A 16,474-nucleotide genomic window follows, 5' to 3' on the forward strand; every position below is an offset into this window, starting at 1 on the left:
TGAATGAGACACAATCTCACATAGTAATCAACCAGTAGTTGACTCAGTGAGGTCATATCATTATCTTAATTAAGAAATCCAGGTCAGAAAACCAAACCTAAGGTGCATGTTTATGTGTGTGTATAGCAGGGACATAAACATTGCTCGTAACATATTCTTCTCTGTAATAATGTTTTTTTTTTTTAAATCTATGACATAAATTTCCCCCCAAAAATATTCAGCAATCTGAATCTAAAACATTTTTTAAAAACAATCATTTTAAACTCCTAGGATGTTAGTAGCTGCTAATGGTTTCTAAAGCATCAGTTTTACTGTTTTACTCTGACCTCATGAGATCCCCATTAATACAAGGATCTTTAAATTCCCCTTGAGTATTTCACTTATTACAACATATCCTAATACCTTTTTTTTCTCTTCTATAACTATAAATATATACTGTATATATATATATATATATATATATATGTGATTTATGGATAAAAAAAACCCAATGTAATAACTTGTTACCGATACAAAATGTGGTTGGTTTCTGTTCATATAATGCAAAGAGCTTCATGCAATCCATGTGCAACAAGCTCTCATAAATCAAAACTATTGTGTAGACATAAACCCGTCCTGCCTGTAAATACGGACATTCTTCAGCGAGGCGAGGGACAGTAGACATACTTCCTCTTTTGTGTTTATATTGTGGGAGGACACCATAGAGGAGAGAGGAATCATCTTGGTGCAGGAAATCTGATAAAATAAAGTGGTCCTGTACATGGCTTGTAATTCTTTTTTTTATTTAAAATTCATATAACCCATACAGCAAACTGTACAATTGAATTATTTCACAGTGTTAAAAACAAAAAACAAACCAAAAAGTAATTCATAACTGTCCATAGTAGTGTGTTTAATTTCCTGGTCATTCTTTCTTTTCTACTCATCTTGTCTTAACACATAGATGGAAAAAAGAAAAATCTTTTTTTTCCATCATGAACTTTTTTTTTTGTTGACATTTCTTTTTGTTTTATTGCAAAACGTTACAAAAAACTATATTCATAGAAATTCTCCATGTCCACAAAGAAAACCCTGGTTGGCACCAATATTTATTGTTTGACACATTTTTGTCCAATGATAAGAAGTTGAAAATAAAAAGAATCTGGCTAAGCAATTTCAATTGCAAACTTGTATGGAGCACAGATTATGTAGTTTACAGTTTGTATTATTTTCTTTACACGTCTTATAAAATTTCTATATGTAAAACCGTAATTATAACCAACACCGGTTTATAAAAGGAAAATAAAATGAAAATAAAAGCATCGACTAAAACCTGTCACAGGTGGCTGCTTCTTGGTCATACTAACACAGCATCCTAAAGACATTTTTTTTTGTAACTTTTCAGAATTGCTTCGATCGAGTCATACCGTAGAAAAACAAACTGGTTCCAAACAAACTCTTCATGATTAGCTACAATACACACGTGTGAAAGTCTGATCACATCTGAGTCTAGACAGTTTTGACCCAATTCTATACGGTCTGTCCCTTGAGATCAACCTCAGGGAAGCTTTTTGTGTTAACCATTTTAAAATCTAATAACCGTCATAAAAAGAGATTTACATACATTTTCCCTTACATCTCATTAAAAAAAAGTATTATAATTCCTTTCCATTAAATACATATAATGTCGTGGACTGTCGATCTCTGGTGGAGTAAAGTGACTTCTCTAATGACATAAATTGCATCTAGCACATATTTGACTTTGAATTAAAATAAATTTCCACTGTATAAATTTAGCAAAATACATTTCCTTCTGCTGATCTTATCTACATATACTAGCGAGCAGAAGTAGACCCTTAAACAATCATACACTGAATGGATCTCTACTCAACAATTGAGAACTTGAACAGACGCTTTTCTTTTATTTCAGGATTTTCTACGGACTTGAACCTCACAGAGGTTTTCTCTTTGCTTAGAGGACGACAGTTTTTTTTGTTTTTTTTAACAGACTCCTCAAGTCTTTCCACAACGTGATGTCTACTGAAGATAAACTTTCTAAAAAACACAGAGTTATTGTCCATCCGAGTCTACTTTTCACATATTGTCTTCCAGGTCCGAGAATGTATTGAAAAAAAAAATGTAGACAAGTTTTTTTTTAAACACGGTTTTCTATGCACAACTGATAATGTAAAACAATCACCATCACAAGATGCATTACATTGAGGGCCTTTTCAAGATACTTTAATTGATTTACTCGTAATCGCTTGTCTGTAGAATAAGCAAGTAGTAAAATTTCCAAATAAATAACAAATCAAACCTTTAAATGAATGTTCTACAAAATTCACTTCTCAATCAAAGATATGTGCATCAAGAGCTACTAATGTTGTTGTATTACTGTTTTTCATTATCTGCCATTCCAGACTCGGCAACAGTCAAGATATCACTGGGTACAATAAAACGCATGACTACATAAATCAAATAAACTATTTTTTTTCCCCTATGGTTTAATTCAAAAGTCATATTAAGGATGAAAATTGTATTTCATTATCATATCATAACCAGTTAATAGAAGGCAAGGCTCAGTTTAGCAGCAGGTTCAACTTTAACACAGCGGATCACTGGGTCCAGTAATTTTGACATGAACATAAAAAAATGTTCTTAGTGACTTTAGTTTAATAAGCCATACCTTTTAGCTGGGAGCTACCAATAGTATATTGACTGAGGGTGAGAAGAAACTTGACCATGGGATCCAGAGAATTACCTCTTGGCTCAGATCCCAAGATACCTAACCTTAGTGAAGGTCCATGGTTCATGAGTTTAGAGGTCAGGAGGTGGCGCCATCGGGTTAAAGTGATTGGAGCAGTTTCTTAAACAAAGGAAAATAGTGCAGATACCGCCATCTAGTGAGCTCTGAAAATAGTGACACTTCTTCATGACGCTTCATCAGACCATCTCAACCTAACCACATTCTCGTGGGGGAAGGATCTCTTTACCAACCTGGACAAGGCATCATTTTTACGAACTTGTAACCATAGCTACATTTGTTGATGGATCTGCTTATTAAATCCAATGCTGTGTCTCAAATCGCGCACTTCTCTAAGTGCACTGCTTTACAGTACACTGTAAGACAGAGCACTTACTTGCCTAGTGTGCAAATTTTGACAGGTAGTACTTTCTCAAATCAAACACTGCCGCTGTGCACCTACCGGAAATGACTCAACAGCTTCTTCTTCTATTACTTTTTAACGCTGATTGCAACCGGAAGTTTGAAATCTATCACCAACACTTGGCAGCGATTTTCACTGATCGAAACAAGTATTAAGTTGTTTCATTGTGTTATTGTTGTGTTGTTTTCTGATAAAAATAAGTATTTTCTTGAGACATTTACGTTGGAATCTGCTACGAAAGACGTGTCGTCGGTGACGTAGCTTCCGTGCAGCGTCTAAATGTCTTTTGCCATTGTCTAAAATGTCAGTGTGAACGCACTTGTGTACTCAAAATATTAAGTGTAAGTGCACAAGTTAGCCATTTGGCACACAACTTTAAACAGTGTCTAATGATGGTTATTTTCTTACTATTGGACTTGAGTACAGCGAGATGTGGATTCAAACAAATACAAAATTGAAGGTACAGTGTTTGGGGTATAGGAACCAACTTCCGCCATTTTCCCAACACTAATTGAGAAAATGTTTCAAGATTATCCAGAGTAGACCTGAAACAACTTCTTTGCCTCAGCCGTCTGCTGCTGAACAATAATCCTGCTCTGTAGGCAAATGATTAATTACTGTTGTACATGGTTTCACCTCTTCTAAGGAGGTTAATGAGCATCGTTGCTTCATTATTATTTCGCTTATGTATTGTTTTGTCTTTACTTCCCTTATCTTGCTGTAATAACTGGGTGTCACTAGCATATTATCAACATTCGTATTGAATGATGGGAAAAAAAAAAAGTTGAACTAATGTTGGGTCATTGACATGGTCATTTTATAATTTTGTATTCAAACAATAAGAATCTAACTGTTCTCTTAAGGTCTCGACTAGAGTAGTATCATCTTCAGGATATGTGGAGGTGGGTCAGGGAGAGAGGGAGTTTAATTATTACACATTTATTGGTAGGAAATGCTCTGCTGGCCTTAATTCTAACACATTTATCATTTCCTTTTTTTGCTTGTCATTGAAATTGTTTGCTAAATGTCTGCTCCCTTCTGGCGGCTGTTTTGAGATTAGGTTAATTGACAGAAACTTTATCATACTGCACATACCGCAAAACCTTTATCTGTATCTGATTGTTTTACATTATAGTTAATCTGTAATGAAGCAACAGTTCAGTGGTAAATACATTTGTTTGCCCATCTCAGGCTGCTTGGTTGGAATTAAAACCTTTTCCATCCTTATCCCAAAAAAAATCCCTTAGTCACCCTATTTTATTATTTTAAAATGACTCTACATTGACCACAAGATGAGCAGCTCAAGCCGAATTTCGAACACAATTCCACACAAAGGTCACATCTTTGGCAATAAATACTCAGATTGAAACTCAACCATGCACAAAATAATTCTGACATTAAATGATTATTTTCCATCACAGCTTGTTTAACGTGTCATCTTGTGGAAATAAAAATGGACAAAGAAAACAGTAGTAGGACCATTGCAAGACGTATCTCTTGTGTTTTCGACACAATGTCCGTGTGAATCCTGTCTTCAAGAACCGTGTGTTATTTTCTTCTGTGGGCGACTCAAGAGTATGAGTTCCGACTGTCAACGTGTTTGAGGTAACGTTTCATTCAGTTGACAGAGACGTTCGGTTGTCCACTCAAAATGAGAACAAAGACAAATGAGAATATTGCTACTCTCATCTCTTCTTGATGATTCTTGTTTTTGTCGAACAGTTATTTAGCAAACTTTTCCTTTAATGGTGAGTTAATCAAAAAAGAAAAAAAAGAAAAGAGATAGATCCTTTAACATGTTTTTCATCTTTTTCATGACAGTTATTATACCTGTGTGGCTGATGCTGCCATTTTGAGATGCCCATGTTTTGTAAGTGTCCCCATGTCACTGTGGTTTAAACTGAATCTCAGGATCCCGTCTATGCCGTTGTCTCTGGTCTCTGGGATCGCCCCCGACACGTTGCTCAGTAGGGTCTTGGCCGAGGGGGAGCACAATGTCATGGAAACACGGGGGTCATCCCAGTGTTGCAGCTCATGTCCTTTCCCGGGAGTCGTCGGTCGTTGTATGCATGCATGTTTATCACTGCATCCGTCTTCACCATGGCTGGAGGCTGAGGTTTGTGTTTCACTCGCCTCTCGCAGGTGAACGACAGTCTGATCTCGTCCACCATGGCACTGCACAAAGACCTCTGGGCACAAAGGGTGAACGGACAGGAAAGAAAGGGGAAGAGGGGAAAGGGAGGGGGGTATAAATGCCTTAGATATTTATAATCAAAGATGTTTCAAATATGTTTGCTGGTAATGAGCACACAGGGATTGAAAGGCTTGCATTTGTAAAATATTAAATGGCAAATTGTTTTTAATCTGAATCGTTAAGATCATGTCGGCTTTAAGAAATATCACTCCGAGACCCCAACAGTGTTTGCATATCAAAGGGAGAGTTCACCCAAAATGTTCTAAACATCTCGACATTAGGATTTGATCCGACAAAAATGAAACGAGTCTATGATTATTAACCTCTTTTTCAGATTTTTTGGAACAATTCCACATGTCGAGGCCTCAATACAAGATGGACATTACAGACGAGCACCACTCAGGTATTTGGATGTTTTTTAGTGTGTCTTGTTGGACGAAGACAACAGCTGAGCATCAGTCATTGCACTACATTAAAAATGTAATTACATTTTTGCCTACAACTCTAAAACCGAACAGATTACTCTGAAAAGAATCCCAACCCTTAGTCATTGAGGGAGTAGAAAAGTGAAATTTGAATTTAAGGAGAACTCTCACTTTAAGCTACTCAGACTCTGTGGTGCAATAACTTCTGAACCATCCAAAGGGTTCCAAAGTAAAGCAACTGGACCAAGTAGAGCTTCCTAAAAACTCTAGTTGCTATGCCTTTGTAACCCTTTGGATAACAATCTCGTGAATGAATAATTACCTATATTGAATGATGTGATTAAATGCAGAAAATATTTTCACTGATATATAGCATGCATTTGTATATTGACAGTAAAAACGTGAAGCACTGAGTTAACTAAGATGGAGTGAGACGAAGAAAGAGCTGTTTTGGAAACCAAGCAAACATTAGAATTAGCAGGCAAGCTGGAAGGTGTTATTTCAGATCTTTAGGATTAATTCTCACTGAAATCCAAACATAAAAGCCATAAAATGTAAATAAACTCAGGCGACCTTTACATAATTGAACTAGCAAAGGAGTCACAGGGACATGTACCTGCTCACGTTCAGCCGTCTTCCTCAGTTTGTAGATGAACTCTGCGATGGCCACGAAAACAGACACCACCAGGCCCGACGCCAGCACAATGAAAATACCACCCAGTTTTTGGATGCCCATGGGGCCCGTTTCCCGTCGCTCTTCATCCAAACAGCTGATCCCACTCCACCATTTCTCCTTCAGCATGTGTAGGCGCCCATCCTCCAGGATGTTCAGGATTGCTATGGTGATTTTGTCCCTGTATGGGGAGCCTGAAAGCAACATAATGTCTGCTTTATTTTGACAGCGGCACCAGCTGCTTTCTGCGATAACGAGGTTCATGAACATGCCGTGCCTCAGTTGTAGCTAGTAGCAAAAAACCCTGGATGGCAACTAAGTAAAGTCAAACCTCATATTACACTCATGTATTTTGCTGTCTTACCTAAAGGAGTGCCGATTCCATAGCCTTTGCTGTCGATGATTCCTCCCACCTGAGTCAGGTTGCAGTTCCGCTTGGTGATGTAATCAATAGTGCTGGACTCGGTAATGAAGGCGTAGTCAGACTTGAGCACCCTCTGAATTCCATCCCCGATAGACTTCACGAATGAAGTGCTCGGCCTGCTGCTCATAAAAGCCCACATCTTCTCAAAAGTCGAAACCTTGGATCGCTGTATGAAAAAAGATGGAATTGCAATGAAGTCAAACAAACAGAATACCACAATGTTGTCATAGTGCAATGATATAAGGCATTTTTGCAACTACGTCTGAGAATGATTCTTGGTTAATGTCTTATCACCAGGATGTTGTATTACTTAAATATATTTGTATCACAATGATGTTAAAGTGTGACCTTTGGGGGGGCTGACCCTTATTTCTGCGTATGTTTTTGCACCCAAGAATAATAAAAAAAAACATATGCTGTATATGTTTCGAAGATTTGAAACAAGATTTAATAATGCATCCTAAAATTGGATTTACTGCATTTTAATGGTGTATTTGGTAGTGATGTGGTGGTGAAGCTTCATGAAGCAGTGTCATGTTGTTTAGAGGTCAGTAGGTGGCGCCATCACTTATAAATGATGTGATACAACTAAAGTGTGTAGTAAAGTGTGTTGTATGCAGCCATAGTGTGGGAGCCGATTTACTCGGGACCAGAACCGCTCCAGAGGATGCTAAAGAACGCAGACTTCTCCATCTCCGGGGGGCATCTAATGCTCCCTAAGGAGAGCAACTAGAACTCGTCTCCCCAGCCGACACCTGCTTCAATGATTGCCCTCTGGCAGAAGTTAAAGGTCAATCAAGACACACACCTCCAGACTGAGAAAAACCCTGCAAGCACTTTACATAACAACCGTGAACCACCGTGTACAATTTTGGAAGAGGAAAAAGATTAGAAGGGGAATCAGCAATTTTTCATGACATTTTAATTCTTCATTTATATGTGAATTGACTCATAAAAACAATTTCTAATGTATGTTATCGAGATAAAAAGAGGGCCAAACCATCACGACGGCGTGAAGCGAACCGCCATCATTACGCACATAAAGGTTAGTGAGCTGCAGTCTTATAATCATCTCCTCTCCCAAGTACTTCTGAACTACATCATGTATTTTCTTCTTCATTAGTCTTGCATCAAGCTGTGTGCGATTTTGCTCACCGTCCTATTGGGTCACGTTTAAACCATGTCCAATCCAAGATAATGACTACTCTAAAGACAATAAGCCATTTCAAATTGAGGGGAAAAAAACCCCACCAAGTGAACCCTTGTTAAAATGGAAGCATGTTTAGGTTCCTCCTTATAGACAGTGTCTCACTATATTTGAGTGTGTGCAAACACTCATCGTTCAATATTGGTTTTGACTACATGGACATTTCTTCACACCACCTGCTTGCAATATCCCACCAATTTATGCGTATGTTGGGGCTGAAAAGATAAAAAATTATGACCATTCTGGGAAACTCCTCCCAGCCTGTCCATGATGAGCCGAGACAGATGGAGAGCACTTTCATGCTCATAATCATAGTCCCGCAGACCCATGCAAAAGCCATCATGCACCGTCTTTACGCTGCCCAGGAAAATGCTTTATATTCATTCCAGCAGCCATAAGCGCTGCCTTAGACCGCACGACTCAGTTTCACTTCATGTATGGTAATAGGAATAGATTTTCTAAAAATGCAGGATATGTCAGTCAAACTTGGACAATGTGTGAAAACGAAATTGTAACTTGAGGAAAAGTTGATTTACATTTTGTTTGCGTAAACCTGTATATTCGTAAATATCCTCCCGTTCAAGCAGATGCCAAAAGTAAAAACTTTCCTGGACACAGATGTTATCTGCGTCTGATGAGCCGGAATGCTTCCCTGACCTCCTCAGTATTTATGAGGCGTCTTCAGCTGATTAAGTTCACATCATTAGACTCTCCCCCGAGTGCACGGAGCAGCAGAAGGACCTGACTTCTTAGACCCCGATTAAGTAATTAAACACCTGTTTCCTCTTACATGGTCACTTCTTGAATCTGGAACTTTATCGGTGCAAAAAGGCCATCTGAAAAAATAGTAATGATAAACAAAAAAATAAGCTTACGGAGCATTTGTCAGTCACCTGAGCGCTCAAGAGATTCAAACACACAACTGTCTGGTTTTAAATGTTGCTATAATTGTAGTAGCACAGACCTAGATCTTTTTTTTTTTCTTTCTAGGCACTTCAGCATTTTTACAATCTTAGCTAGATAGCCCCTTAATTCATTTAACCACCATTACTTTTCTGCTGTTATATTATATAAGTATTATATATATAAGATATGGCTTTTGGATCTTTTTTTCATGTTTATTGGCAAAGTCAATCAAAACACATTTACTATTACCTTTCCGTTATCTATACTTTTAGCTATAATTTAATCTTTTACCTTTTTTATTGAATTTATTTTGAATTACATGATTAAATTAATATTAAATTGTATGTTTGCTTAACATGTTTTTTTTATTTTTAACCTTTTCTTAATTTTTATGCTTTAAATCTACTGATATTTATTAAAATAACTCAAAGGTAGAATATACATTTATAGTTATTATAGTTATTCTATCTTTTTGTTTGAGATAAAGTTTCATTCTTCGTAGTTTTCATATTTATTGTATCGTATTTTTATTAGAAGGCTATATATACTGCATATTCAATAGAAAATGCTTTTTGATTAGTTGATATTATGTTTTACGATTATTTGACAGCACAATTCTCTTTTTTTTCCAGCATGAGGATATCCATGTGTTCACCGGGAGAACAAACAAACTCTTTCTGGTAAATTAGTAATTAGTTGATCACATTTCATAGTTATTTTCATAGTTATTTTCATTCTGACTTTGTCACTTTTTACCTTAAAAAAGGTCATGGTGGCGCCGTCTTTGACCACTCCGTACTCGATTTTGGTCTGTTTAGCGATGTCATCAGCCGAGTCCATGGGGGAATCCATTCTCTCCACGGTAAGAAATGCTGCTAAATTAGCCGTGTAAGACGAAATGATGATGAGAGTGAAGAACCACCAGATGCCGCCGATGATCCTTGTTGACAGGGCCTTGGGCATCAGTTCAGAGCCTGCACACGAAATAAGACAAACGTTAGTTTGAGAATATTGGTGGATAAGAGTAGTGATGGTCTGATGAAACTTCATGAAGCAGTGTGATTATTTTCAGAGTCCACTAGAAGGCGGCCTCTGCATTATTTTCCTTTGTTTTAAACACCTGTTCTAATGAAACATCACATAATTTTTAAAAGAATGGCGCCACAACATGACTGTTTCATGAAGCTTCATCAGACCATCACTAGATATGTGACTTTTTTTTTTTTTCTGTTGCGGAAACTCAAAAAATGCTAAAAAGGAAGAATAAAGACTCCTTGACGGCTGAATACTTTGGTGTTGACAACATCTCACTCAGCGACGTTGAAGTTACTTTATCTCTCATCTCTGACAACCTTTAAAATACCCTTGTACATTGTGCACTCGCCTACGTTACTGGGAAGATTTATGAGGGCAATTCTGAAGAGTAACAAGCCTGCAGAAGGGAGGGGAGGAGGGCAGAGTGGTCAGCTCTTTAACCTCTTCTACCAAATTTGATTGCGTTCGTCCTTTGTGGTTTGACAAAGACTCTACATGGTTACAAACAAGGGAAGATGGCAGTGTTCTGTAATTCGCTGTGACTTGGGAGAGGGACGATCCAGATGCATTGTGTTCTTGCACTAAAAATGACTGCAAGCCATGGGTAACGCAAATGAATTCCACGCTGTAAAGTGCTGTTGTCAGCAGGGAGCAGCATATGGCACTGCATCACAACACTCTAATAAATACAAAAAAGTCGACCTGTCATGGTGCCAGGGAAATACACGGGTGTCAACATTACACACAGAGAAGTTGGGCTTTCTTTGGAAATACGAGTAGCACCGGCTGCTACGACACACATTGTTATAAATAGCACGGCTGTGTTGTTTACTAGACATTTTGAAAAATGCATTCGAGGTCTATAAATCTGGTGTGGAGGTGTTCACAGATATAAAGGTGTAAACAATATTATCTTTTCTGAGTCTGTTATATTTCGTCGTAATGTTTGTGATAGTTTGTCACTTTTACAATTACAAGGTCATTGAATGTACCACCAGGTCCTTCTTACAAATCTAAAGCAGAGCAAGAGTAATTGCAGTATGAGAGCTTTACAGTGTATAGTAAGAAGCATATGGGAAAGAAGTGACTTCATACTTTAAATTAGTTTTGGTAACAGAATGTCTTTTATATGCTAATTAAATATGCAGTTACAACCATTAAAGTCAAACTCTTCTCAAAAGCAATAGAGCTGTGAAACAATCTACTACAAAAGTACTACAAGCATTTCCACCACTCATGCCAAGAACACCATAATGCACTGCAACAATTAAAGCTCATGTCAAAATGGATGGGTCTTAAATCAAAATTTGCCTCAAATTTAACTTTTTATTAATTTTATTTTGGAATGTTGTTTTCTTTTCTCAAATGATCTTTCAGTTTTTCATTGTAGAAATCAAAAATATATTTATTTATTTGTTTTCCAATTTTGTTGTTGGATGTTTGTTTCATTGCAAATTTGGGCCATTTTTCTCTGTATTCATTTATTCATGTGTACCATCTAAACTGAATCACCGTCATTCTTCAGTTATGTTATCATGAGGTCCATGATGGGATAACTACAGTGTGATTTTGAGGTATTACCGTCTGTCAGGAAAACTGTGCTACTGACGGTTTCTTTCTTTCATTCTATCTATCGATCAGATATTAAACAGCAATGGCTCAATGACGGAATGACTAAAAGCTTTCCGGGAAATGTATTAAGCTTGTGTGTTGTGATATGTCTGATGGCGGCTTCATTACATCTTATGTTCGTAGGTAACCAGATGAACCGATGATGGAACAACTGTGGCGACATAAAGTGCGTCCCCGCTGTTGAATAAAAATCTGTAATGTAATTTAAAGAATTTTATTCTACTAGAAATAAAATGACTGAGAATTATTGTTACGGTTTGAAAGGTTGATCAAGGTTTATTTTATTTAAACATGCTTGTCAAATATCCATGTTTCTGTCACATAGTCTAAACTATGAGGTTTCACAAAAAAGTTATTACACTGTTACTTTTGCAATGTACGACAGATATATATTTTTTTGTGTGTGTGTTTGTTTGAGATGTGGTTGTTGTGTGCTACTAGATCGTGATGATCTGATGAAGCTTCATGAAGCAGTGTCATTTTTTTCAGTCCACTAGATGGCGGTCTCTGCATTATTTTCCTTTGTTTTGAACAACTGCTATAATGAAACATCACATCATTTTTAAACTGATGGCGCCACCTACTGACCTCTAAACAACATGACACTGCTTCATGAAGCTTTATGAGACCATCACTACCACTAGAATCCCATGTAACCAATAACTATCATATCCTCCTTTTTTGTATTTATTTCTTCTTTTAAAGTAGTTTATACAAGCCTCACCAGCTTCTGACTCAAGTATCGGGATCTTTGAAGATCTGCCTTCTATCTCAGCAACATTGCCGCAGCATATTGACGTAAGTTGGATTTATTTTCCCATGCAGCCTTATTATTAATATATCAAGGTAAAAACTTATAAGACCTTCTGTTTTTCGATCCAAATCTCCAAAACTTCCCTGAGAGGCCATATGTGTTCATTTATTCAGCACACATTGAATGACTGTCTTTATGTTTTATTAATGAAAGAAATGTATGTTTAATTCCTCTATAAAACACTGCATTAAACAAGGGATCATTTGCTTGTTTTCCCTGCATTTCTAGAAGCTTTCAGTGAAATGATAAAAAAAAAGGTATGAACTTGTCTTGAATTACAAGTCAGAAAGGACATTCAAACAGAAACAAGCATCAACAGTAAATCCAACCTGTGCAAGTGTGTAAATGTGCACATTAAGCTGTATTAACAACAAAAGTGGAGTATATTTGTCATATTTGTTTTTAAAATATGTGAACAAGAACCATTCATTCATTAAGGGGGTCGACCCAGCTACTTTGGGTGAGAGGCGGGGGACACCCTGAAAAGGTTGCAAGCCAGTCACAGGGCACACAAAGGGGAACCTAAAAACCAGAGTACCCGGAGTAAACCTGAGAAAAGTGATAATATAGTACACCTTGTCATCTGTGTGTGTATGAGAGACAGTGACATACACTGCTGTATCTGTGCTGTGTCTGGTGGACTGTCTTTTTGTGTTTGTGTCTGCCTCATGACAACATGAATGTATTGCAATTGCATGTTAGCCGAGACGTACGTGCCCCTGTTTACTGTCACCTCCGGCTCCATGCTGCTTTTCAGAAGTTGAAAGCATTGAGACCCTTCTTGACTTCTTGAAAAAAAATAATGTGATAGTGAGAAGATTTATGGGCTCGATCATTTTTGATTCAATTCACGTGTGCCCGTCATCTGGTGACTGTTGGACCTGGAATTCAAGATGACGGCGGAAGTGATAAAGAATAGATCGAGAATTGTAAAGATTTTTTTGTCATGTTGCCGTTTAGTTTTTTTGGGCCTTTCCAATTCATATAAGATTCTCTGTTTATCATAAGTGCTGTTGCATTAATTGGGAAGGTTTATCAGGGTTATTGAAATTCATCAAAGCAAGTCATTTTAAGTGGAAAACCAGACAGTTTTCTTAAAATCAAAGTGTATAACATGGTAGTGACCTATTAAGATGGCAATGTTTTTTTTTGCACCTAGTACCGGAATTATGTCGGCATTATATTAACGGACAAAACTGTAAAAATAGTAAAAAATAAATTGTATAGATAGAGTTTGTGTGTTACTCATTTTCAGGTTTGTTTTTAAAAAATACTCACTTGACAAATTACTGAAGCGTCTTGAAGTGCCACAAGCTAATTTTACTTTGAAGAAAATATTATATTTTATATTCTATAAACAGACAGAAATAATTTATAATGTGATAAGGTACAAAGATTTTGGATGTCAACAATAAGAGTAAAATCTGATGTTAAAAGAAATGTGCCGGAGAGACAGGACAAATACAGCGTTAATTAAGATGAATAGAGACCGAAAAAATTAAAAGACAGTATGAAAATCAGCTAGTTCCTGTTAAGTAAATATAAAAATTGTTTGGCCAGCGACTTGGACTCCTTAAAGATGTTGGCCCTTTGCATGATTGAGTGTCACACCCGTGTCCTAAAGGGTTGATCTCTGGTTGCACTTTGGCACTAAGGCCCATTTTTATTTGCTGGCAGAATCTCAAGTTCAGAACCCTTTTTTGATTGTACATACAATGCATAACTCGTGTCTTAACTTATTCTCAGTACTTCCTTTTGAGCTGAAACTACTACACAGGAAGCATTAAGAGAAAACATCACATGCACTACATAGTAAGATACCAACTGTTAAGTTCCACTTTTATTTTGTTCCTTCACTTCCTGTCTCTCACTTTTCATTTCCCTGAGCTGGACTACTTTTTTTTTTTTATACATTTAACATTGTTATGTCTCAGTGCCCGAGTGTTTTAGTTTCTTGTTGTCCTCGAGTATTTTGTCATCCATGTTGTCTGCTTTCATCCCGGATTTTGTTTTTCTTTATTAACAGGTTCGGTGGGTGTTTTGTTTTTTGTTTCGAGTCACGAGAACCTGCTGGTTCATCGCAACTGCACTTGAGTTAGCCCTGTACTCGTACCGTGACATTTATAGTAGATCTGACCCTAATGCAAGGTTGCCTTAAAGCAAGACCAAAAGTGGTATAACCGGTTTTAATATGAAAATATTTTAAGAAAAGCATTTTTTATTCATTCATTTTCATTAGTGTCTTATTCACCCGTTTGAAGTTGAAGATCAATCATGTGTGTATATTCATACGGGGAATATTCACATCACATATCACCAGACGAATTGTTCAAAAGTGATCCTCCTTCAGGTACAACGTCATGTTGGGGGAAAAATACAAATCTTAAATGGGGAAACCAATTTAGAGCAAATTATGGTGCATATGCTGCGAGCAAGAAGCGTCACAGACCCCCAGGAAGGAATTTGAAGTGTTTGCTTTTGCACCTCTTGATAGCTTGTGTTCTTTATGTAGTCTCTGACACCTTCCTCCCACAGACAAGCTGCTATTTTTTTATTTTTTATACATCCCCTTCAAACACATCTATTTGCATTTTAAACACGTCAAGAAAATGGCTTTCGTCTCAGTTGCTGTCACCGCGTTGGCACTCGAGCATTTCCTGTCTGTTTACTTGACACCGACAAAATGTAGCTCGCTGCGAACGCCACCTTGCAGCATGTGCTACAAGATTCAGCGGGAGAGGTAAAACCAGAACACGATCACACGGTGATGAGAGAAATATTACCGGTGAACTCTACTAACACAATGTTTAAGTACTGCGATAACGTTACCATAGTACAACAACAACAAAGTCAATGACTATGTTCCTTCCAATAGTAAAATGCTGCAACGATAAGTATATTTTAAGGTAAAATAAAAAGAATAACGGATGATAATGTGCAATAATAAATTTCATCGAGAAATTTTGAAAGGATATTAGCTGTGGTCAATGCAGAGAAGCCTCTATATGTGGTCTGGTAAACCTTTAACCAGAGCATTACTTATTCAAGCGCTTGGTGGAAAAAACATCTCCATGGTGACGTCACATCACGCCCAGGGTGAACTGAGTTGAATTGCTGCTTACACATGCACGCACGTCTGCACGACCCTCCGGACAGAATAGTAATGTGCTGCCGCGCTGATGCTACCAGTGCTTGACAACGGCTGACATATTTAACCACAACGACCAAAGTAGTGACGGAGACAAAAACACTTTGACAATTAACAAAAAAAAAAAAACAATAGAAGAAGAAGAATGGACCGAGTATCTATTAAAGCAATAAAAGAGATAGCTGAACCTAATGTTTTAAACATTTTTCCTTGATTATTATTGTGTCAAGACAGTCAGCGTTGGAGTCGACGGATGAGGCCGACGAGAGTTTACGAAATAAATCCTGTTTATTTGTTTTAGTATTTTCTTTTCTATTTTCTGAAAACCGTTAAAAAGTTTTAAAAAGTCACTATTCCACGATCAATAAATCTAAATATAATAAAAATGTTCACCAGGCAAAATTTCAATTAAATCCAGACAGAACATTCCAGCACAGAAGTTGACACTTGTAAACTGTGCTCCACTCTCTCCTAAAAGACGAAGGTTGTAGCCTCAGCCAAAGAGAAAACGGCTATAATGAATTAATTCACCAAAAAAATTGTTTTTTCACACAAATGAGAAATATAGATAAGCAAATAAACACTAGGCAATAGCTTAAATGGCACCTAATATGAAAACCCAACTCTCTTGACTTATTCACAGGTTCTAAATGTTGACCTTGACATAATTTTAAGTGGGCGAGGTTTAAGCATATTTTCTTATATACATATCTTTATTAAATGAGAGTTTTGTGCAAAAAGAAACATACTGATGAGTATAATAGATGTCATAGAACAATTTAAGAGACACTTAAATCAACACATTAGGTGCCCTTTTAAAATAGAAAATACAACCAAACCAAATCACGTGGGGAACAAAGAACATCATTG

General features: G+C 37.1%; 1 protein-coding gene and 1 long non-coding RNA gene across 2 annotated transcripts in view; both read right to left on the reverse strand.

Annotated features, from left to right (window-relative positions):
- Window positions 1-16,474, reverse strand: part of LOC148067585 (uncharacterized) — a 274,440-nt gene that overhangs the window by 125,945 nt on the left and 132,021 nt on the right. The gene's annotated exons all lie outside the window — the stretch shown is intronic.
- The window catches only part of grik3 (glutamate ionotropic receptor kainate type subunit 3), an 86,442-nt gene continuing 74,967 nt past the window's right edge, over window positions 5,000-16,474 (reverse strand). The window contains exons 13-16 of the mRNA XM_087806469.1: window positions 9,732-9,949; window positions 6,803-7,028; window positions 6,382-6,632; window positions 5,000-5,335 (exon numbers count right to left, since the gene is read on the reverse strand). Coding sequence (XP_087662595.1) covers window positions 5,144-5,335; window positions 6,382-6,632; window positions 6,803-7,028; window positions 9,732-9,949 — 887 coding nt within the window. The 3' untranslated portion in view covers window positions 5,000-5,143. The remainder of the gene's footprint in view (window positions 5,336-6,381; window positions 6,633-6,802; window positions 7,029-9,731; window positions 9,950-16,474) is intronic.

This window comes from Callionymus lyra, chromosome 13 (assembly GCF_982586985.1).
Source record: "Callionymus lyra chromosome 13, fCalLyr1.hap1.1, whole genome shotgun sequence".
NCBI classification, from domain to species: domain Eukaryota; kingdom Metazoa; phylum Chordata; class Actinopteri; order Syngnathiformes; family Callionymidae; genus Callionymus; species Callionymus lyra.